The sequence below is a fragment of the Branchiostoma floridae genome, chromosome 2, assembly GCF_000003815.2.
Source record: "Branchiostoma floridae strain S238N-H82 chromosome 2, Bfl_VNyyK, whole genome shotgun sequence".
Lineage (NCBI taxonomy): Eukaryota > Metazoa > Chordata > Leptocardii > Amphioxiformes > Branchiostomatidae > Branchiostoma > Branchiostoma floridae.
In genome coordinates, this window is record NC_049980.1 from 23,267,855 (window position 1) to 23,292,400 (window position 24,546).

Sequence of the window (24,546 nt, forward strand, 5' to 3'; positions counted from 1 at the left end):
CCTTTCGGTGATGTACATATGATGAAGCACAGTTAAGCTTCCAACAATAGTAGCCACCAACAGGGATACTGTCTTATAGTGATAACATTAACACGAGTACTCATAACAGATGAAGAAGGATCAGGTATCTTTACCACATCTGCTGATGCAACAGACATACTGCAAACGATGTATGGCGATCCCTATTGTTTGTTATACTGGGTTATGCAGGACCTAGTGTCTAGTCTCTATTTTGAACAGCTTCTATTCTCAAAGAAAATGAGATAAAGCGAAGAAAAGTGGGCGGACATCAAGAAATGGACCGAAAAGAACTTTGGAGAGACCCAGGCAATCTCACATAAGCCGTGGGAGTGGAGCCAGCTGGTGCAGCGCTCATCCATGCAGCACCCTTACGACCCCGGAAAATAGGGTTCCAACACCGGGGGATGAGGTAACGGCTAATCTAATCTACAAACGCAAACCCCTCACACATACAACTTATTGAGATTATTCCCTGGCATTTCATGATATCTGTCGAAACATCGTCAGTTCAATGAAATTCTCTCGTCACCTTAACTACATCTGATACGGCTTCAACTCCAACCTTCCACAGTTCCTGGGGGAGTGAAGGCGGTGGAGTGAGTTCCAGTTTTTATCTGGCGAATCAGAGCTGCTTGCATGTCCATGTACACCTGCGGGAAAGTACAACCGTGTAGTATTGATTTGCCTCTTACTTGATGAATACTATAAAAGTCTTCGTGAGTGACAGTGACCAGCGATAAGCAGTGGTATTCGTTATTGCTGATTGAAAAGATAAGGTTTGGAACATGGATTGCAGTGCATAAATGCCCAGTGTCAGTGAGCTATGTAGTAATTTGATTATTTCTTTACCAACTCAGGCATCAAGATGCCGATTAGTGTTTTGCTACCCCCACCCCCGCACACACACAATAACCTCACCAGGTGTCCATTACCATATGTAGGACTGTTACAGATAGGTATTTTTATCACGATTGCAAGGCTATATGTTGCCATAAACTGTACATTCGTTTATTCAGCATTATATATGTCTGTCTATGCTACGGATATCAAACGCAGAATAGAGGAAGACGAACATGCATAGAGGTACGTACAAATACTGACGGTCATCTCATATCCCCCTGGGACCTCTTACTCACACTATCGACGTTACCATGTAGAGCCAAGTGTCTGTCGGATCTTGCAACAAGAGACATTTACCAATGTATTTTTAGTAAATCCAACAGCAAACCTCAGTGCTTTCTTAACAACACAAAGTTCATCAAAAATTTGCAGCCTGCTTGTTGGTAAAGACATATTATTTCGCATTTTTACAAGGCATGTTCCGGGTTAAGTATATATTGATATTCCTTAAAGGCTTCAAAGACGATCGTGCAAAATGAAATAATTCCAGCTCTGGTAGTGTTATACTCCTACCTAACCGAAGAACTCTACTCTATGTGAGATTCCGCGTATCAAACAACCCATGGCCATTTCTCTGGAGAAACTCAATGTATTGCCTGGTGCTCAATGTACGACAGTGAAATGGTTCTGATGATGGGGATTACAATGTCTGTTTGTCCAAAGCCTATCAATGAATGTTTGTGCAATGACCCTTATCGTACATATCTTCAATGATGCAAATCTTCTCTAAGCACTACGAGGTATATGAGATTCTGGGGAGATTCCTCATGAGTCATGACTATCTACCAATCAGACACACAACTGTCTTCGTATTCTTCTCTTCTTCATGAACTTGGCTGGGAAAAGTTAACTTATCGACGTTATGTTCATTCTTTTGTTCTATTCCATAAAATTGTTAATGGCCAAACACGGAAGTATCTAACCGATTTATTACCGCCAGAGGTTTCTGCAACAACGGCATACAATCTTCGCAGCAAACGCAATCTCCAAGTACCAGTGTGTAATACCACTTGTTTTCAAAAATCTTTTTTACCGCACTCAACTCAGTTATGGAACTCTCTTGATTCTAGTGTTCGTTTGTTGAGCGCTGCTCGTTTTAAAAGGGATTTGGTCAAATCTGTTCGCCCTGTTGCTGTACCATATTTTAATTCAGGACCGAGATACGCCTGCGCTTTACTCACACGTCTTCGCATCGGCACCTGCAGCTTAAACCACAGTCTGTTCATTCGTAACTTAGTTACGAGTCCTGCTTGCAGCTGCGGATGCCGATGCGAAAGCATTCCTCATTATCTGCTTCACTGTTCTAATTATGTTCAACAACGTACTCTCCTCTTAGACAGACTTGAAAACCTGAATATTCCTATGTTAGATTTAAATTCGTTATCTGATAGTTCTTTTGTTTATCTGCTACTTAAAGGATCGGCTTTACTGACATCTGATATAAATTCTCAAATTCTCTCCATAACTCAATCATATTTATCCGAAACAAAACGATTTTAAAATTGCTTTTTGACTATCCTTATCATTTACTATTGGTAACATAAGTTTATCCGTCTGTTTCTTTTTAGAATTAGGCGTTCCCGTACCCGTTTCATCTTTTTTGTCCTATGTTGTGTTGTTATTTTGTCCAGTGGTATCTTTAACATAAGCCTGTGTGCTTGAGTGGGGGCACCATTATGTTTTGTACTGTATTAATGTTGCAATTAAAAAAAAAAACTGTACCAACAACCTCTTTCTTGAAAGCAATTATGTCTGCAAGACGAACGAATGTGTTCGTTACAACAATGCCACCTATCTGTAAAACGCCACAGCTTAAACTGTCTGCTTGCCGGTGTGTGGACAATTAAGATTAATAGAACTGCGTCTTTCACAAGTTGAAGGACGAAGAACTATCCAAACATGTTAGTTATAAGGTAAGACATACATTTTTTTCACAAAACTCCTCCATGGTGATGGTGTCGTTCCGTAGGGATGTATTAACTGTGGGGTGTATATATACTATACGTGCGCCGCCGGTTGTAGCATTTAATCGTGCTGTGATTTCAGTTGCATTGTATTTTTGCCGCTCAATTTATTTGGGAAAGATTATTTCAACTCTACTTGCCGGAACGGTGGTCAGGAATGTGTACCAAAGCACCAACTATTTACATTTAGAAACGGTGTTGTTAATTTATGTTTTCGTGTCGACTAAAGACCGTCATTGAGGGTAGAGCAGAAGGGTGGGTGCCAAGAAAATTTGGGGCCGGACAAAGAGGAACGGCAGGGGCCAAGCAGATTTGTACAGTGGAAGGATTTAGGTGGGATATAGCGTTATTTCAATACACCACGACGTATGGTTTTCATTCAAATCATCCAATCTTCCAACCATTATGAGCAAATACACGCAAGACTGGTAACATTCTTCACGTCACATGGTATAACAAAACATTACATCAAAATATCGAACATGGCCCATTTCCTGCTTACAGCACGACCGCAGGTTTTAATACACTCTGGGTTTATTTAACTTCATGCTATTCAACATTGATCCATTCCGTTTCTAACGGCGTTTCTCCCAAATGGTGTTCATTGGGCAACAGAGTTACAAACATCCCACTCACAAGGACAATAAATCATTTCACACCTAATTTCTGATATGGTGTGTCTGAACATCCCCCGGGGAAATCACGGGAAACCATCCCGCTCAAGTCCATTACCCGTCCGTGATGGAGGGGCGACACATGTTTGTCGCCAGCCACAACATGTTCACTGATTCGTCAAGTCACTTTATGTAACGACACTGCAAATTACGTGGAAACGTTGCCGGTACGAAGGATTAGATTGGCATTGCAAGTTTATCCCGATGATGAAGTGGTTTCCCTACAGACGCTCTCATTTGCACCAACATCAATCATATTCTGGATGCTTCAAAATGCAACTCAATCAAAACTGATGTAAAGGAACCTTATTTCTCCCATAAGCACTAACGTCACGAGTCAAAAGGTCATCTGACAATGTTGCAGTAAAATACGGGATATGAAATAAGATTCTGGGGTCATGGATGATACAGCAGACTGACATAGCTTTTACAACCCCTCCGTGACTTAAACAGGAATTCCGGGAGCAAAATTTGATTGATTGTGCGCCCCACCTCCGTCTTGACATTTCGATGTTCTTGGGCCAAGAGCTAAAGAGACTATAAACCAGGATGTGTTTATGGAAGACCCTGTACCCTTTGCTTTTATGGCGTCTTCAATCAAACCTAAGCACCAGGGAAGAGAGCCACCTCCATTTTTATACTTTTTGGCGAGTCGTATACAGTGGACCACTCTTACATTTATAGCAGAAATGTGATTTTCGTCCATAGGATGAAACTTACTATAGCACTGATCTACAGTTTGTACTCTAGTTTCAGTACAAATGCACTTCAACAACATTTTCTTGGCTGCTTTTTTCTCATTCTCTTGTCCACGCACACTAAAAGGGAAATAGAATAGTCATTAGGATGCAACTGTTGCGGAAATACCCGTTAAAAAATCAAACCAGAATGGCCCAAGAGTTTGATTATGCTGAGTGCTCTGAGGTGCTCCGCGTTAATGTAAATCCCGATGGAGATCTACACCTGGCCTGGGAGAAGGCTAACAACTTACAAAAGTACCAACATCAATCATAAGATAGTCTTTACTAGCTAACTTGCCCGAAACCAGACGTCCAACCAGGTTGTCGAGTACAAACACACACACACCAAAAATGGCGGATTCGTGTGGTCATTGGACTACTCTATTTGCTGTTTGTAATCTGGTACTTGTTGTGTTACATGTTCAACAGCAAATGTTCATCTAAATGATTTCACTTTTATCTTTCTATGTTCCATTGACACGATATTGCCTCTACGTCGACGAGAAGCCAAAGTTGCGCTCGCTATCTATTTCAGCAATGGTCCAGCCTATTCCTCTGTTTCAGAGGTCAAATGTATAGAAAACGAAAGTCATGAATAAATGAATTACTAGTAACCTTAATAAGCGACCTTCAAATTTTAGGTGATGCTGAACCGTCAAAGTAATGTTAACCTTCGCTGTTCTGATTTCTTAAGTAGCCAGGAACCGTTAATACCGGTGTTCCAGGGTGGGTGATCCTGTTTGATGTTGCACATAATTACACCAACTCGACAATGGCCACGGAAGGGGTTAAGGGACCCTTTCAGTGAGCTACATCAGCATACGCCGAGCAAATTGGATTGGGTGGCCCCAGGATGACCTCGATCCTGTAACGAAACAGGATACACAAAGCCATGCTTAGTAAACCATGTAATCATCCGAAATTCAAACTCAGCGGAAAGTACAAGAGGGATATTGTCCCTCCAGTATTCAAGGAATACTGAAGAGGTGGAATAATGTTGATGGTAGCAGCTTCACCTCATGCATTCCATTAATTCAGAATGATGCGCTCATAAAAGAGCAGTTTTTCAGTGAGTCCTGGGAGCATACTATTTACTAAGTGCATTGAGCACTTTTAACTATAAAAACAGCACTCTTTATCGTTACCATACCACAGCTTACATGTTAACAACACTCTGCATCGTATCATCATCACATCGTGCGTTCTATCTTTGAACGTGTTTTACGTTGTTCGTGTTTAGTGCCATGTACAGAGGACATAAGACAACCTTACGATATCACGGAAGGCAGATTGCACATGAGCACTTTGTTCAAAACATGTTTGTTTCATATTAACTAACCTAAGACACCTAAATACGATATCAAACAGGGTGTGTAGGACGGGGGAGTTCGATAATAGTCGACTTCATAATATATAAAGAGTAATCAATTCCTTCATTGTGGGCGACTAAGTTTGCCCAAGCTAAGGGTTGACTTTGCCGTAAGCTTTGATATCGAACTAATTTAAAATAAGGTGAGGATTTGCACTCAGCCTCAGGGATGGTGCAAGGGAAAGAGGCTATTCGACACACTCTCGGAAACACTTATGTAGCAGCAGAGACCTAGTAACTGCGGCTACCCTTCATACACTTATGAGCAGGAGCTAGAGTAAGTTGCAGTTTAGTTACAACGTTGATTACAACATTCCAAACTTTGTAAAGTTTGGTGAGACTAGCACTTTCGACAAGTCATATATGATGAACTTCTGATTAGGACAAGATTACCAAGTAAAACTATTCATCAAATACGACGTTGCCTCTGTCCTAACACACACTCGATCGATCCCTTCTGAAAGCTCTAAATTAAGTCGCGCGTCTATGATGTATGTGATTACTCAGTTGCATTACCATCTTATCTGGGCAATATATCACAGAACTCTCATTTCTTGCAGTACTTTAAGACTGTTTGAAACTAACTTTAGCTTCACCGCCTTCAAGACACTACTCTGAAATCACGAGAGCAGTTACTAAACCCATGAGCCTGCAAGGTTTCCCCTTGCAGCATCCTTACACCGCGGACCGGAATTAGCTGTTTGATGTTTCCAGATCCCCAAGCCAATACCACCGTAGGCGGGATCTTGTGTCACTCCATGGTGAATTCCTAAATATGCAAATACATGTTTCAAAGACCCGAGATTTCTAAGGTCTTCTCACACGGCTTAAACCTTCAGGAGAATTAAACAGTATCAGTTTCCTTAAGGCACAGCGGGGAGGTATTGGCAGTAAACCAAACAGACATGCACACCCTTTAACCATGTCAGCAGAGATACTATCTTCAGACTCCTTTGGGAACTTTGCAGATGCATACGAAACGGTGCCGTGGGCATACACATGTATCTTGTCAATCTATAAGGACAGATTTTTAAAAGATCATTAAAAAAATCCATAAAAAGAGCAAACAAATGATGATGCCTAGCCCGATAACTTAACATGTAACTAGCAGTGTCCTCCATAAAAAAGGCAATTGACAACGACAAGACTGTAACGTTTCCCTTCGCACGACTGCTGTATGTTGTAACTTGACACATCCACGACCGTCTAAGAATGTCCCCGATTGATGTCGCAATGCAGTCGTACACCTGTTGTAGTCAAATGTAACCTGGTCCTATCTTGAACAGTACATATTGAACTCCAGTGCATTCTGAGACTGTGACATGCACCATGGCCTTAGAATATCACGGATGTATGTATATATCATATTGGTAAGCACTGGCATTACACATAAATCGAAAACAGTTCAAGAACAACATAGGCACCAGTGCGTATACAGGGGTCGTTATGCAGGTCACAACATCGAAACAGCCCCCAGCAAAATTGTGCTCGACAATGCATAAGTCCATTATGAGGATGACATGCGGGTCAGTGGCAAAGTCAGCGCAAAGGCGATTCAATCTGATATTGCACATGTGTACGCTATCTGCATTCCTCATTGTCAAATATGACCCATAAACAAACAGCACACGGAAAATGAAAACCACCACCAACGGGCATCATCTTTGAAATAACGTTGGTAAGATGATATTCTAAACATCTTGCAATCAATCTGGTAGAATATGCTACGCCGAGGAGAGGACCCAAAATACTCGGAGACCGTCAATGTTCACCAAGTACCATATAGGTAGTGTCAGATTTGCAAGGGTTTCCGGCCTCATGACGGTTGAAGCGCTGCAGTCTTAAATCCTGATGGGTAGCTGATCTACAGTGCCTGTACAGTGTTACACTTCACAAGTAACTTCTTCCTCGTGTCAAAGTGTCAACTGAACATCGATCGAAAGTCATAAAAATCCACTCATAACATCGTATCCTACTAACGAGCAAACCGACGTAAACGAATGCAATTTCTTACTTGGCAGGAGTACCGGAATTGAAATCGGAATGGTACTACACGTCAGGCACGTGTCGATCACGTACATCCTCCAAACTTACAAGGGGAGGAAGAGCTCTCTATATATCTAGCGACAACGTTCTAAACTGCATGTCTGCGCTGAATTTGCACTCTTTAAAACAGTATGTAGTTCGTGAAGCTGCTCAAGGTTTTTTTGGAAACTAATGAGCACGTATGCGGATGCGTCAACGTATTCTAGACAAGAGACATAGCCTATCGGCAATATCGCGGTCAGGACTTCACAATCCGATAATCGTGCTAATGAGAGTGGTTCGATTTAGGATGTTGGCCACCATGTTGTATTATCTTCATAGACATTGTTCATACAAAGACTCTGGCAACAAAAGCAAAAAACACGTACACGCTCGATCTAAAAAAAAATACAAATATTCTGGCATTAACATCCAGCGAACTCATCTAACTAAACTGAAGCAGCCACCACTGTGCAAAACACAGTCCCCGAAGTCTGGGTTTCCAAGAGGCTGAGCAGCTGAAAGAATTTTCCTGACTAACAGACATTCACCTTGGGTAAGCTGGATGTTCTGCCGCAATAATATTGGTAAACACAGAAGCGGTCTTTGCTCTGTCACCACTACTCCTATTGAATAGAACAAATTCAGCAAACCAGTAAGGTGAAAAAAAATCAGCAAACTACTATTAAACTAAGGTCAGCCCCATGCAAGCGAACCGCCGTCTCAAAATATAAAAAGCAAGGAGAATCATTTTTGCGATCCGTTGCCCGGTCAATAAATTAACACGCTGAAGCACGCCGTTCGTGACTGAATAGAGCTGAGAGACATCCGCTCACATACTATGATAGCCATGATAAACATAGACAAAAATTGGCGGGAAATGTGGGAGGGGGGCAACTCAATAAAATATCGAACTATAAAACACTTGAAATAAACCAAAACCCTCGAGAAAACAATCTATGCACCTCTGCGTCACCTGTGCCTCTGCGTGAAGTCACCGGTGGCAATACAAAAGTAACATATCGCTACGAGCCCTACGACGGTCTGAGAGAACAGTTATCCTGGCAGTTGCATGTGAACCCTCGCTTTCAGAATATGAACAGAGAGCCATGTGGTGACACAACTTCTCCGAGCGACGCCTGATCTGCCCTGTGGCGCGAAATTCCGCATCTGACGGCGTTGTATCTATCCGCAGATGTCTGACAGCCATCAATGATCAACGTTAAAACAACATAAACAAATGGGAATTTAAGCTTGATATGCTCAACGTAGGATGTAAATTGTTATTGACATTCTTAGAGACTAGTCTGTAATATGATGGCTAAGTTGAGTACTATTTTCTTTCTCTTCAAGCAGAGGTTTAGACCCGGCTTTCTGGATGTTTTTATGCGTTTTTGTCGGGCTTTCTATTTTTCAGTTTTTCTTTTTGTTCATCACCCAAACAAAGCACATTTTAAAGAAGCCGGAGCTTAACTTCTGTTTGCAAAGCAAATTTTCTATAGGTATTAAGTGAAAATAAACCACCGATTGAATCCCCCTCGGCCATAATGGTTTGGCCAGATGTTAAAGGTTATAGGTTATAGGCCCCACGGTGCGGTGGTGGTCGGTAAGAGTGCACCTATGGGTGAAATTTTGCTAATCGAGCCATTTTACGGAGGTTCCCACAAACAGCTGATAGATCTGCTGTGTGCAGAAATCCCAGGATGTGTCAAGGTTGTTCTTCCAGCCAAAAAATGGCACTGGCGGGCCCGAACATCTGCCCTGTACATCTCACAACAGATCCCGCACCAACACAACTTCAGGTACTCGTATAATACGGTTTATATTACAACGTAGAGCTAGACTAGTCGACAGGCCTGCGGCCGCCGGTAATAAAACCGTATGCATAGGAAAACACACATAATTCAACTATAGCTAACTTACCTGCTTGTACGTTATTCCTTATCCTGTTGCTATTTTTGATCATCATAAGCCATATTTTTTTTCGCCACAGGGTCCTGTTTGCCAGCTCGGTACTCAACCTGGCAGAGCTACTCGCCCTCCGACCAGACCTGACCCAGCTGAGGAAACTCCTGTACTTCCACGAGAACCAGCTAGTATATCCTATTAGGAAGCACCAAGACAGAGACTTTCAGTATGGCTATAACCAAGTCTTATCTTGGTGAGTACAGCTACAAGCTGGTGCTTTCTTTGTGCTGTAGGACTGTGCGGGTTTTCCGTAAACCCGGACTGTGCTGGTACATTGGGGTACATCAAACTTTGCATTAGCCCAGGAGACTCATTTCTGCTTTTATTTGTTACCTGTGTAGATGGACATGTTAAGATAGAAACGTCCATCCATACAGAGTCTCCAGGGATTACCTACAGTAGGGTATGGACAGCAGCAGCCAGACCTTAAGTTTAACTAATAGTATCAAACTGGCTACAACTTTGGTAAATCTGTTTTGTTGTTCAGCCAAATGTTGTTGAATCTAATACGATGAAGAATAGATCACACCTACACGGTCACATCTGTGACGTTAAGTGTGTTGACAGATTCAGCTGCACATTAGCAGGTCAAAAGAGAAGGCCCCTGTGACATAAAGACAACATGTCTGGACATTGTTATGCAAACCAACAGATGGAGGCCATTATGTGAACCTGTTTTAACCATGGTCGATAAAAGTCTAGGGCCATGACTTCTGACCTGTGCATGCACAGCTGTATCTGTGAACTTGTTTATAATGTATTAATTATTTCATTATCCAGCCTGGTAGCTGATGCCGTCCTCTTCAACTCAAAGTACAACCTGGACACCTTCCTATCGTCCATCAAAACACACTTCAACAGCATGCCAGACTGCAGGCCCAAGGGTCTGGCTGAACAGATCAGACCAAAATGTCAGGTTCTCTATTTTCCCATCAACTTCCCAGCTCATCGGAAAGACTGTCACAGAATTGATGTCAAAACAAGCACTATTTCTTCGGATCATGGGCTCCCATGTGCAGGGCAACTCAAAACCATGGATGATACAGGAACCACTTCTCTGGACTGTACAGACACCAATTGTTTAGGACAGCTCTCAACTGCAGAAAAGTCAACACATGACATGAGAAATTGTTTTGTTTTGTATGCAAAGAGGAGTGATGAAGAAGATGCACAGCTCACTGCTACATCTAGTCTAGATAACACATCAAAGAAAAGCAATGACTTCAAGATGTTAACTGCAGTATCATCAGAAAATGGTGAGAAGTTGAACAAACATAGAATGAACATACAGGCAGAAATGCCTTCAAGTGTTGGAAACTGTGCTAAAAATGACCAGGACCTTTCTGAGGAGATAGGGAAACCTCCTAGCAGTGACCACAAGACTGCCACACCAGAACCATATGATGACCAGCAGGGTGACTTGATGAAAAGAAAAGATGGACCTCTGCACATTGTGTGGCCACATCGCTGGTAGGGCCATGCAGCTCATGATATCTATCAATGTATGGAATCTGTTGTATATAATGCAAAATGCATATTCAAACTTTACAAGTGAGTCTAGATAGACAGACATTGAATTTTGATAATGATGCCATTGTGTTTGTTATCCCCACATAACAGGGAACATGACAAGAACCCAGACTTGTTTTTCCACACACTGTACCAGCTGGAGGAGGAAGGCTGCAGCTTCGCTGTGTCTGTACTTGGACAGGAGTACACTGATGTGCCTGGTAAGGAAGTATCATGAAGCATGAGTCCATATAGCTAATCAAAACTTATCAAAGCAATGGTAAGTTAACTAATGTATGAGCAGTGAAAATCATTGTTGGATACCATGTGATATACAATCATGCAATATAGAGCTAACCCCAAAGAGAATGATGCTGTCGTGCTTGTATTCCATTTGTTTTATTTTGTTCTCTGTAGAAATATTTGCTGAGGCAGCAGGAAGGCTGAAGGGAAAAATTCATCAATGGGGACACCTGGCAGCTAAAGAGGATTACTACAGGCTGTTGAATCAGGCTGATGTGGTGGTTTCTACTGCAGACCACGAGTTCTATGGAGTCTCTATGTAGGTGTACATGTAGTCCTGCTTTTAATTATAACTCATGCATTTGTGTAGCCTTGCTTAGTGTCTAGGTAACTAGGTCTAGCACTTGTTCTTTTGTGTGCTAGACCTACATTTTGTACCACACTGCATATTGGATACCTCATTTCCTATTAAATTTCAAGTTCTTCATACTGGAACCTACACTTTGAAGTCAGAACTTTACATATATTTTTGGCAGGTTAGAAGCTGTTTACTGTGGATGTTACCCTCTCTGTCCTAACAGACTGGTCTATCCTGAGATCTTCCCCAGTAAGTAGAGACATCTCTATTGGAATTGCTATGGAAACATTGTGATTTAGCTCTTTGTATTTTTACCTGTGTGTGCACTTGTGTAATTATGCAATTGAAGTATGTCTTTTTAGTTAGTGACAGATTAGTAGCATTCCATATACATGTGGAAGGGCAGCGAGTGCAAGAAGCCCCAGTAGGAATAGGATGATACCCAAACTAGTGGAAGGGTAGTGTGTATTTGAAAAAGCATTGCACTTTGTCTCATCAAGCATTACACTTAGATGTTAACCTGCTTTACTCTTACCTATGGTGTCATCTCTATGGGCCTGTGGACCATTGTTTAGAATGATCATCTGTAGAGTAACATGGCAACCCTCACACTTGTACTGTCGCTTCAATCTGTACCCAGAGGAGTGCCTGTATAACACACCACAACAACTGAAGAAAAGGTTGAGGGATTTTTGCAGAAGACCACAGCTGGCAAGGAAACACACAATAAATGTAAGTGTTCATTAGTTTTGGAGATGTCATACATGTAGCTGATGATGGAAAGGTGTCTACTGTTGTTGCAATTCCAGTATGTTTTTCTGCTCTGTCTTAAAATTTGCGGGCTCAAATTTTGTTAAACTCCATTTCAGCCAAAAAAGGCTGAAAGTAATAAGTATTGATTCATAAAAGCGCCTCCCAAGTAATGCAAAGGCTGCTTGAAAGACTGGCATGGATCTTGAAGAAAAACTATCCGCATCTGACTCCAGTACTAGTTGGGTTCCAAATACTAGTACTTATTCTGATTTTTATCATGATGACTTTATAATTATTATGGTATTATAGACATTATCAAATGTCTTCTATAATCTGTTTTGACAGCTTACAATACATCAGTACAGTTGGGAGGGCCTTGCAGAGGAGTATAGGAGGCTATTGCAATGATAGAACAGTACTGTTGAAAGAATCTGGAAAGTGGAAGGAGCACCAAAGATTCCTTATATTGAACTAATAAAAACTGTGCCACGTACATAATTGTAGATGTGCTCTCTTACATGTCCATTGAACTGTTTCTTCTATGTAATGATAAGAAGACAGTAGCTTTAAGAAAGAAATAATTTATTCACACTCATTGAACACTATAAAATTTTCACACAATTTTCATCACACATTACATAAAATTAGAAAAACATTTGTTTACAGTATCACCCATTTCAGCTCATAAAAGCCTAGCTAACACAAGGTAACGTTAGTGCAATATAATTCAAATGCATTTTATGCACTTGAGAATAAACCTTCCTAATACCTACATAAATGGTAAATGAAATTGTTTGGCCAATGGACGGACATGTTGAATCAATGTATGTACAGTATATATTGAACGTCTTACATGCATAGATACTACTGGAAAATAGTTTCAGCCAGACCACTCTCCATTTTTTTTTGCATTTTGGAGTTTGACCGGCTGGTGGCAAGAAAAGAGCTGTGCATAATGTCAGGCATGATGTGTTTTGTGTGAAGTACTTGTAGTCCTTGAAGCTAATACAGCATAAATCTGCTTGCAATTAGTCCATACTGACAATGTCATGTTCAGGTAGGTGTTTTGTGATCACACAATGTAGCCATTTTATAGTACACTAATTGCATAGTTATACTCTTATTGCATAGTGATACAGCAACACTAAATCATCTTTGCCTCTAACAGTAATGGCACCTTTTTACATCAAAGATAATAGAATACACTTTACAACAAACAACAAACAAAACCAGCAAGTCCAGACTCGTAGCACTCTAAATTAGCAAAATACTGATGATTCCACTCAATCCTAGTATCAAAATTTCAAAAAAATATCAATCTTTACAAAACCTTTAGGGGCCTTGCATCTATAAAACTTAATTTTCCACTAAGTATTATCTGCAACTTGTTATTAAAATTGTGTAGAAAAGTCTTCCTTGTTTTGCTGTTATATCTGTTTAAAATCCCTGCTCTTCTTCAAAAAGTCACCCAGCTGTGGGCTGAGCTGAGGTCATCAAAGATGTGTGTCAGCAATATTAATCCTTCTCATTTCGTAGTGTTCGTTAGAATCCCCGCTATAATCCAGGTCGTTTGTTAGCTGACTCTGGTTCCTGGACTGTGGGCGCTCCTCCTCCCCGCTGGAGTCGAACGGTGCGCCTGTCTTCAGGGCGAAGATCAGATCATCAAACTCCTGCTCCTCCTGTAGTTCCTCCTCGTCTACCGGTGAGCGGGTCGGCGTGGTGATGTAGATGTTGCCGGGTGTGGCTGGGGAGTATTTCTTCAGGTTGGAGGGAGTCAGGGATCCAACCCCGTCATGGCCCCAGTCGCTGGACTGAACACAAAATGATTGTCTTAGCTTTACAGCAGAAGTTGTGAACAAGGAAGGATTGATGCACAATTTCAATGGAAAGGGCAAACAGAACACAACATAAGAAGAATGTTACAACAAGATGCTCTTAAGCAACAACTCTTCTGTAACAAGGCATTTTTTCTTACTTCTCCAATGTCATCCTGTCCCACCAGTTTCATGGTACTGCCAGCCAGCGACCCATCATGGCTGTACACAATCTGAGGCATCACACCATTCTCAGCTGGAGTCTGAAGCTCATAGCTGGCTTTCACAGGCCAGCATAGCTGGTTCCTCAGGAGCACATAAACCACCAGCATATACACACCCTGCACAAACAAGAAAGAAAGGTTGTAAAGTAACCGTAAACTTATTTACTTTGCATTGTCATGAATTTGCAGTGCATGGAGAGGTCACCATGAAACTAATATATATAAAACCAATGTGAAAATTTGACAATTTACAGTCACAGTATTGCAATGTCTATGATATGTACAACTCTATTACTAATACACACATCTCCCCTCAGTCTCACTATATCTAAAAGATAGAATTCAACATTGTTGACAACAACTTTATGTTATAAATGATTGTCTAGCAAATACTGACCTGTAGCACATTGAAGATACAGAAGATGACCAGGAGCCACAGGTAGCCATAAGCCAGGTGTAGTCCCCCAAACACCCAGGTCAGAACCACAAACAGGTACATAAACAGGATCAGGGGCACCTCTGAGAAAAGGGACATGGACTAATCAGAAAGCCATTTGCCACTGTGACAAATTTCTACTCAACCACTTTGTACCTTAGACAGTTCTTACTCATTAATCATCAATATCGTTTTTAGTCCAAAGTCATTGGCATAAGAACTCACCGTTTGCATTGTAGCGTCCCCTGTAGATGTCATCGTACATCTTCCACTGTTGAGTGACTTGGTAGGCCTGGAAACACACTCCAATGACAACCACCAGGCACAACAACGCAGGACCCACCACTCCAGCCAGGGCAGCATACCCGTTGGGAATCAGACACCTTGTAACAAACATAAGCCAGAATTATATGTTACCCCAACCTTTCAAGTTATAACTTTCAAGTGTTCCAATTGCAATATAGTACAAATCTGTCACATCATGTTTTACATCCATGGGTACAGTAGAAAAGTACATTGGACCTGCGACTATGGTAGGCAGTATGTTGTCTGATTTCTGCAAGTGTTTTAGTCAGATCTAATTTCAAACTTCAAAGGACTAGTATATGCCCAAATAAACCTTATACAATAATCCACACTTCTTACATGTCTCCATTCCCATGGACATCTCCATACAGTGTAGTAATGTCCCACTGCCACACAGCAAACACCACTATGATGAAGACTCCCACCACCAGAACAGGAAGGCCTGCAATATGAATTTGATGAAATACCTTTAATATCTGTTTCCTGAAGAAATCTAAATCAAGAAAGTCTACCAAACAGTAATCGAACAATAATATACAGTACACAGTAATAGACTGTGTGCCGTTCATGTACTAAGGAGAGCATAAGACTTGGACTTACCCCAGCCCAGGACAAAGAACAGCATGTACTTGTTTTCTGTGTGCTCGTCATTCATCACTAGGATCCTGTAGAAGTTGATGGCCTGAAAATACAACAAAGGAACTGTAGTTATTTCAAGTGTGTCACTAGTGACATACTGTGATCAGTGAAACTTAGTGGTGGTTTTGTTTTTGCAGCTTCCATGGTGGTTGCTCTTCCGCAAATTTATTGTAACACAAATGGGTCTCTTTTGAATGACCACTGCACTAATAGATTTTTTTCAGCCACAAATTCATCACACAGCAAAAAGCTTTTTCCTTCTTCCACAAAATAAAGCCACAGAAAGTACATGAATTTACAGTATACAATGATTAATAATTAGAATGATGAATTAGTATAACGAAGCTCATCTCTAAGGTGCTGCATGTCGTACCTGTATGAACATCCAAGTAAACTGTGCCAGGAAGAAGTAGTGAAGAACAATGCCGAGTGCAGCACAGCTCCCCTGGTCTAAGGTACTGCTGATGTATGCTCCCACAGTAAAAGCAATCTGAAACAACGGAACAAATACTTGTAACATTACACATTCATTCAATGTGTAATAGATTTTCATGGTTCAAATCAACTAGATTAGCTGATATCTCTGACCACAACTATGAAATTCTTGACAGGAATAAATATAGCAAATTGAATATTTAATTGACATTTGACACTTTACATCGGTATCTAGCAGCAACTTTTACTAGTGATATAAGAAGTGTCAAGTGTTAAAAGAAGTACTACATGTATTGAGACAAGGTAATCTTGAATGAATAGGTACTACTTAAATAGATAAGAAAACAAGGCATACCTGAGTGGCCATACATGCAAATGCCAGATGCATGTGCAACTTGTAAGAGAACATGGAGTACATGTTACACAGGTGGTGGGCCAGGATGGTCAGGGCCATTCCAATAATGGTGATAAAGCAGGCTGCATACACGTAGTTAGTGTACCCGGCTAGGTTGTCTGTCTTGGCTTGTGCTGCGTAGTCTGACATATGGGTGCACGCACACTCCACATAGTTGGACTGATCGTTCAGAACTCTACAGCCAGTTGTCTGCCAAGTAGAAGATGTGGGGTTCCATGTAACACAGCTTGCACCTTCTGGTGTGATCCGTTGGTCTATGGTGTGAATAAGGTACTTGACAGGGTCGTCTGGGTTCAGGTTTGTGAATTCTCTGTCCCTCATTGAGACAGAGATGATCTTCTGTCCAACAACAGGAGAGTCCACAGGGCTGAACCACTGCTGACTGGTGTACTCAATAAAGTACAGGTCCTGGCAGGTGACATTTGGTGTTCCGGGGGAAGACAGAAGCGAATCTGGAAGTTTGAAGTAGTCCCCTCTCTTGCCTTCATATGTATAGCCATTGATTCTGTTTGGTACTTGGCGGATAGGAGACACTACAAGATTGGGACAGCTGTCTAAAATCAAGCTGGTTGGTTGGACCTGGTTGCAGGACACTCCTGTTAGTAACATCAAGGCAAACCGTTTCAGAAGCTCATTACACTTTGAGCAACCCCTGGTGTCCATCCTCTCTGAGTCCAGCAGCTTGCAGAAGAACTCGTACATGATTGTCTTAGATCCGGAGCTTAACTCCCGAGACTCTCCCTCCTGGATGATTTGCTCCATGGTGTTCAGGGACACACCCAGCTGCTCTTGTGTCAGTTCTGGATCGCTGGCTGTCACCAGGCGCTCCAAGATCTGGTCAATGCTCCTGTCTGAACGATCTGTAAGAGCCTCTGCCCAGATCTCCCACAAGTCCTCTGTGGTCTCATCAACAGCAATTGTCACATCTGCGATGCCGTACTGAGTACTGATTGTAGCTTCCTGGGGATCTGCATCATACAGTTGGACTTGGAACCTTTTCGGGTAGAACTCAGACGATGCTGTGTCAGGGGTGAGTGTGATCTCCAGTGAAGCTCCACTCCTCCCAGCTACAAACTCTAGCTGTCCTTCAGCCCGCTCATAGTCCTTCCCTTCCACAGCTGGGTACATGGTGACCCCGGCGACCGTCTGCGTGCCTGACTGTTGGGTCCGGTACTTCACTGTCGCATGCTCGGTCAAGCCAAACTCCCTGCTGACCATCAGACGAACTATCCTGGATGCTGCATTGAGAACAACTGAGCGGGACTCCAGGCTGAACTGAAGCAGACCATAGGGATAGTCGCTGTTCTCCATGGTGACCTCTGCAAAGCTTGCTGCAGGGTTGATCTGTGCACCAGGTCCAACCTGGTACAGCTGCACGTAGAACATCACAGGGAACTCCGGCTTCTGTTGGGGGGCATTAATAGGTAGGATGTATGTCAGGATTTGTCATAAAGATGATTTAACAGTTTTGTGACTAAAGCTTCTATATATTTGCCACTTTTGTAAACTATACACTTAAAGTTAGTTGGCAATAAAGATGTAAGTCTGATGGCTTGAAACTGATTTGACTTTCTTTGCATAAAGGAATACAATACAATCTGGAGCACCAGGCAGATGATGAACTAGATGGCAGTGAAAAGTACCTCAAATCATTTTTTTGTTACTCTCTCTATTGATCAGACGTACTACTAAGTACCTAACTCTACTGTCACAGTGATGCACTTGTTTTGAAAAATCCCACATACCAGATCATTGACCAGCTGGACAGTGATGGTGCATGTGGCCATGCCAGCCACACACAGCACATCCCCCTGCACAGCCTCCAGCTCAGACAGCAGAGACACCCCATCCTTGATGAGCATCACAGATGATTTGTCGAATGTTGCTCGCCAGTAAACCTGACAAGGAAACATACAAGAAATGTTTCAATTACCATAATCTAAGAGTCTGTTTCATTGTCTCTCATGACAAAGACCAGATCTACAGATCTGAATTTTTTTTAAATCTCAGTCTATTTACATTGAAGAACCTCAAAAATGAACACAGTAAAAAGTTAAGTCAAAACAAACAACTTCATTTCAAGACATAACCAGTAATTTGTTGCAGCCATGATTGAACTATTGAATTTAGTTTGCAATTCTTTTGACTTTGCACACTTACCCTCACATCCTCAAAGAAGTTACTTCCCCTGTCAATGACAAGGTCCACCGAGCCTGTATCATCTTCATACACCTCCTCGTACAGACTCCTGGTGATGAAACCTATCTCTCCATTTTGTCCATCATTGCCAGCAATGACTACCGTAAGATAACCCTGTAAAGGAAAAATGCAGCATTTTTATAATTCTAAATCCTGTCTGGTTTGTACATGTACATGTACCAGCATTGCATTTTGTTTACCACCAACTTCCCAATGAAACAGATTGAAATAAAAAAAGTAGTTTTAAAAACAGCATCATACTTTATGTTAAGAATATGGCGGACGAATGGTTTTTCAATATAAATGATACTCATTTGCATATTAATGCTCTCAGTATAATGTTCGGTATTTCTAGTGAACGTTGCCCGGTTCTGTCGAATCTTATCCTCCTTTTAGGCAACATATTTGTTTGTAAAAATTGTAAGCATTCTTTGAATTTGTCTGCCTTCATATCCTTTGTTTCATACTTTTATAAATTAGAAAAAAACATAGCAATTCGGCAAAGCAAACTGCTTAAACACAGGGGGAAGTGGGGAAACTTAAATAACTTATTTTCTGTCAGCACCATATCTTAAACAAATGTATAGTGATATTGTTGAAGGAATATGGGCAAAGGGGTTTAGGACTAACGTTAACTGTTGTTACTGGTTTTTGCTTTTATTTTGTGGTTTTTACATGTGCTTTGTTTAACGTATTTGTAGCTGCCATGCTTTCTTTTTGTTGTTTGTTTTGCAAAAAGTAATAAAGAATGATTGGGAAAAAAAAAGAATATGGCAATGACTGGGTTATAGTTACTATCCTCACCTGTTCTCCATTGTCAGCGTTGGGATTTGCTACTCTGGCCCCTCCTGTTGGGTTAGTGAGGTACAGAAACAGCACCTCTGTTGGCTCAGGTAGGCTGTCATCAGTGATGCTGAATGGTACAGTGCTTTCCCTCTCACCCTCCTATGGGTTAGGAATTGAAGTTAGATACAGCGGGAAGAAGACATTTCTGGAAAGAGTTTAGTGCTAATAGATATCTGGTGAACGTATCTCAATATCATGGTCAATAGTTACCCATACAACTTCTTGTGGAGTTACTGTAATTCCTCTGCTCTCAGAATTTACAAGATGGTAAATATACACAGTAGTTGAGTACTTTGCATGACTGAATATTTGATTCTGACCTGGAAACTCAGAGTGACGTCTAAGGCTGAGCTGTAGTCCTGACCCACAGTAACTCTGTCCCTCATGTCTGCTGCCATGGCAGCTTGTAGCCCAGGTGCATCAGGGTTCTGTGCCCAGACTTCTCCCCCTCCGGTGGAACGTACTGACACACTTACAGCACCAAATGTACCACCTGGTAGTCATACAGAGTTATACTATCATTAGAGATCCATTGATAGAGAGCACATAGAGAGCACATTGGGAAAACTAGAAACAATAGGCATATATGCTCTTTACCTCCCAACCAAAAAACAAGAATACTTGTCCTGTACCCAACAGACAGTGATTCCAAACTGCAATATTTCCAAAATATTGCAGTTTGATATCACCATCCATCGACTTGATATCCAAATACCCAATTTTCAATACAATGAATATAGGTTATCCTTCAGATAAAGGTGAACTAGCATTAGATAGCACTGTGTTCTTTTTCCTGTGGGCTTACTATGGAAGTACATGTACATGGTAAGCCCATAATCATGAGCTTTACATTAGGGTACAGAGAGGCTTAAAGTTACTAGTGCTAAGTAGCCAGTTACCATGCATATGAAACAGACATAGAAAACCTTAAATTTTTACAACATACAATACTTGTTCACTTAAACTGTAAGCTCCTATAAGTATCAAGGAATGTAGTGCAGACCTGTTCTCATGACTGTGATGTAGATGATCTTGGTGCCTGTGCCATCCGTACTGTCCTCTGTAGTCATGACCTCAGTCTGTGTGAAGCTAAACACACCGTGAGGGTTGTCGTTCTGTTGGATGGTGATCTTAGCCACAGAGAACTCTGGGTTCAGTCTGGGGGACACGCCTGGAGTAGAAGTCAACATGGTCAGCTGACATCAAACTTAGCATGCATCTGATAACAGTCACAAAACTTCAGTACATTGGAGGAAATCCAGATCCTTTTAAAGGATACTAATTGCCACATTTATTCTTTTCCAACAGAATAAACATACAGGTCTCAACTAAACTCTATCCTTTTCTTCATAATCATACTTCACTAATCATCATCTTACTTCACAAATGGTCGAAAATTTTCTCCAACCTGTTTCCCTTGTGCTGGGCAGCACCTCCACTGAGGTGATGTTTACATAGAAGACCTCGTCCAGTTCAGGGATATTCAGACTGTCCTGCAGCAGAGGCACCAGAATCTGCACTGTCCTCTCTCCTGACTCCAGAATGATGGACCCACTGGTGACAGGCTCAAAGTCCTGTCCTGCCACAGCTGTCCCAGATGATGTCATGTAGATGATGCGAGTGTTGTTCAGAACTCCCAACTGTCGCTCTACAGTCAAGGAGACCTGAAACAAACCAAATTGACTTTTAGAACACATCTTCCTTTGAGACTTTTCACCCAAAATGTTATGTAGTCTATCTACAATAACTGTTCAAAATGAAATGATTACAATATTTGATCATATTGCAGTTGATGACTGAATCCCATTTAGCATTTTTTTAAATAAATTATTAAACTTTTGACAAATTGTGGCATGCAAATCATACTGACTTGTGCCTATTCAAGGGGCAAATGGAGGATTATCTTTTACCTGTTGTTGGTTTTCTGTGACAGTTACGTCCCTTGAGTCCACTGCAAACTGTATGACTCCATTTGGCTCAATCTCAGCAACAAGACGCCCATCAGTAAGCAGCGCCTCCCCTCCAGCGGGGGTGACAGCAGTAAGTCGCACAGCAAACAGTTCTCTGGTACCAGGACTTGGTGAAAGCTGGAGAAATGAAATGATAAATCATGTTGAGTTAAACTGCATGATTTTACTTACCTGGTTATTACGCTCTGATTAAGTTAAGTGTTCTTTGTGCTTTAAAAATATCACCCAGAGAAATTTTCTGGAATGTTGAAACTGTATGTGATATGCATATACACTCTCATATCAAAACTAGCAAAAGACTGGCTTTACAGTAAGCTACAATAGACCAGGAATAGCACAATTTGTTCATCTAAGAAGAAAGATATTTCTCCTTGGTGCTGAATTACTGGTTGCGCTGATATCACCTTCTCTGTCCTTGGTGCTGAACACAACTTTCACTACATTACAAGCATCTCTGCAACAAAGTCTGAATTACAGTGGTAAAAGGACAAAAGAGTCCAGTTTGTTCCCAATGCTTATCAAGACAAGCTTCAACATACAATTGATTTTGTTCTTAAAGGCTTAGGTCACATTTCCAAACCGCGGCCCGGCCGGGATGTTATAAGAAATGAGAAAATCAAAATGTATGCCTAGAGATACACACATATCATGGCCATGGATCTAATTTTGACATTTTGTGTATTTTGATATCTTTCATATCATTCTTTTCGCTCCTGAAAGCTGCCCATCCGGGCCCTGGTTTGGAAATGTGACCTAAGCCTAACTTGACAGTCTAATGACTACGTATCAGGGTGACTGACTGTCCACAAGATAGTGTACCTTATTAGGAATCTGTCATAGTGACCACAAACTCACCTGTACAATAAAGCTGCGAGTTGACACACCGTTAGGCATGGTGAGGGTGGACTCTACAGGACTGATGATGCCTGGGACGAAGCCTTCCGGAAGGTTCTCCTGACTCTCAGCCTGCCAGTGCACTGTCACCTGCTTGAAAGCTCCTACCCTGGTCACTGTCAGCTCAGCCTGTAGGGTGGCTGTGGCAAGGAATGAAGAACAACTGATAAATGACTGGGGATAAATTTAAAGGGGAAGATTTTCACAATGCCATCTATATGGAACAAGGTGTTTCTATCTCTTTTATAATTTTTTTCATAAGCTGGAAATTTTGAACTACCAAACCATCAAACATGATTGATTTGATTGAGAAAAAGATCACTGTATTAGATGACTATTTTGAGCAAACTAGCATCAAAGCTTCCTTACCTTCATTCACATTGACCACCAGGGACTCAAAGCCTATATGAGAATTGCCAGCAGCCTGTGGTACAACTGCCATGGCAGTTCTGTGGTCTGGATCAATCCTTGGCAGCAAACCTGACTCTGTAAAGTGTATAGAAAGTTTGTGTAACAACTGGAAAAGTATGCCATGTTAAGGTGAACTGATAAGACCTTTCAGAAACTCAATTTTTTTCTCAAAGATCCATGCTTTGAACCAATGTCACAATCCATTTAACAGTTAGCAAGTAAAGGAATCCAATACTGACCGAGTGTTCCCTGAGGCACCACATCTGTGAGGGTCACAACAAAGGTTGAGCCAACAGGAAGGAACACCCCTTCTGTGACAGGAACATCTTCTATGGCCTGTTTGGGCAAAAGACAGAGATTGACCTTTATATCAATTGATAAATGGCTGTGAGTATTCACTCAAAAGTTGAGTTGAACAGTCCAGAAATGCATTATGATATCAGATCAGAAAGGTGATTTTGATATACATCCATGCCACTGTTAACTAGGAAATCCGCAACTTTAGGAACTAGATGTCACATAGTGTTAAAACTTACATAAGTGTCTCCATCTCCAAACCTGACTGACCCACTGGGAACAGTAGTGTAGGACCTTCCCACAGCAGCCTACAGGAGCACAGAATGAAAAGAGACTTACTTAAGATAATCTGCCAGGCTACATCTTATAGTAAGAAGACATGCAGTTCTTATTTTGTGTTCTTTTCATGCAACATCTTGCCAATGTGTTGGCATGATAGGTCGGGTGTTTAGCCCAGAACCCAAAGGTCCTTGGTTTGAATCCCCTGAGATGTCATTAACGTTGTGACCAGTTGTGGGCAAAAGGCAGTGGAAGGTAAGAGTTAAGCTCTGCCTTTCAATACAACTCATCTAGTTACACTAGATGACAACTCACTGCCCCTAAAGCCTCAAAAAGGCTATGAGACTACATTTTAGAACATAACAAATTGATACTTTTCACATTACTAACAGTAGCCTTAAAATCTGATTATGTCACTGTGGTGACTTACTTGAGAGTATGATATATCAAAGTCCACCCTGATGGTGCCAGATGTTCCTTGCTGTCTGGTCACATTCACACGGACTGCCCGGGACTGGGCGGTGGTCACTATAACTGTCTGGTACTCCTCAAATACTGCAAACACTCCATGCGGGTCATCATTGGCACTGAAATCATGAATCAAAACATAGTGAATTCAAAGAAAATCTCATTGTCAAAGTAGGTAATAGAGTAACTTTTAACATGAGAGACTGTGTGCAATGGAGAGTTAATGTAAAGAGTATTGGAAGAATTTTCCTACTCAATCTACATTCTACATTGCTCTAAGCAATGCTAGGACATTTTGCTACTTGTTATATCAGTTGCTTTACCTTTGAAACAAATAAGGAAATATGATATGTCAGTTGGAACATAACTTATCTTTACCATTAACCTAA

At 41.4% G+C, this 24,546-nt stretch overlaps 2 protein-coding genes across 3 annotated transcripts in view; one reads left to right on the forward strand and one right to left on the reverse strand.

The window, feature by feature from the left end:
- The first annotated feature begins 9,252 nt into the window (after positions 1–9,252).
- Positions 9,253–21,424, forward strand: LOC118403753 (glycosyltransferase-like domain-containing protein 1). Of its 2 annotated transcripts, XM_035802562.1 has the most exons (9): positions 9,253–9,495; positions 9,687–9,854; positions 10,442–11,131; positions 11,282–11,391; positions 11,588–11,732; positions 11,950–12,020; positions 12,412–12,503; positions 12,870–12,933; positions 21,267–21,424. In XM_035802562.1, exons 1-8 carry the CDS (start codon positions 9,254–9,256, stop codon positions 12,930–12,932), a joined length of 1,581 nt encoding a protein of 526 aa, XP_035658455.1. In that variant the 5' UTR covers position 9,253; the 3' UTR covers position 12,933; positions 21,267–21,424. The 2 variants fall into 2 exon arrangements, with proteins under 2 accessions (XP_035658455.1, XP_035658447.1); XM_035802554.1 differs by lacking the exon at positions 21,267–21,424 and having other exon boundaries at positions 9,254–9,495; positions 12,870–13,017.
- Positions 13,090–24,546, reverse strand: part of LOC118409082 (adhesion G-protein coupled receptor V1-like) — a 52,424-nt gene continuing 40,967 nt past the window's right edge. Inside the window, exons 85-104 of the mRNA XM_035809946.1 lie at positions 24,120–24,276; positions 23,650–23,718; positions 23,353–23,449; positions 23,072–23,188; positions 22,664–22,842; positions 21,749–21,925; positions 21,247–21,502; positions 20,842–21,009; positions 20,159–20,331; positions 19,797–19,937; positions 18,954–19,106; positions 18,539–18,691; positions 16,734–18,197; positions 16,317–16,433; positions 15,905–15,986; positions 15,644–15,746; positions 15,224–15,381; positions 14,960–15,081; positions 14,500–14,679; positions 13,090–14,335 (exon numbers count right to left, since the gene is read on the reverse strand). Of these exons, the coding sequence (XP_035665839.1) occupies positions 14,018–14,335; positions 14,500–14,679; positions 14,960–15,081; positions 15,224–15,381; positions 15,644–15,746; positions 15,905–15,986; positions 16,317–16,433; positions 16,734–18,197; positions 18,539–18,691; positions 18,954–19,106; positions 19,797–19,937; positions 20,159–20,331; positions 20,842–21,009; positions 21,247–21,502; positions 21,749–21,925; positions 22,664–22,842; positions 23,072–23,188; positions 23,353–23,449; positions 23,650–23,718; positions 24,120–24,276 (4,384 nt within the window). The 3' untranslated portion in view covers positions 13,090–14,017. The remainder of the gene's footprint in view (positions 14,336–14,499; positions 14,680–14,959; positions 15,082–15,223; positions 15,382–15,643; positions 15,747–15,904; positions 15,987–16,316; positions 16,434–16,733; positions 18,198–18,538; positions 18,692–18,953; positions 19,107–19,796; positions 19,938–20,158; positions 20,332–20,841; positions 21,010–21,246; positions 21,503–21,748; positions 21,926–22,663; positions 22,843–23,071; positions 23,189–23,352; positions 23,450–23,649; positions 23,719–24,119; positions 24,277–24,546) is intronic.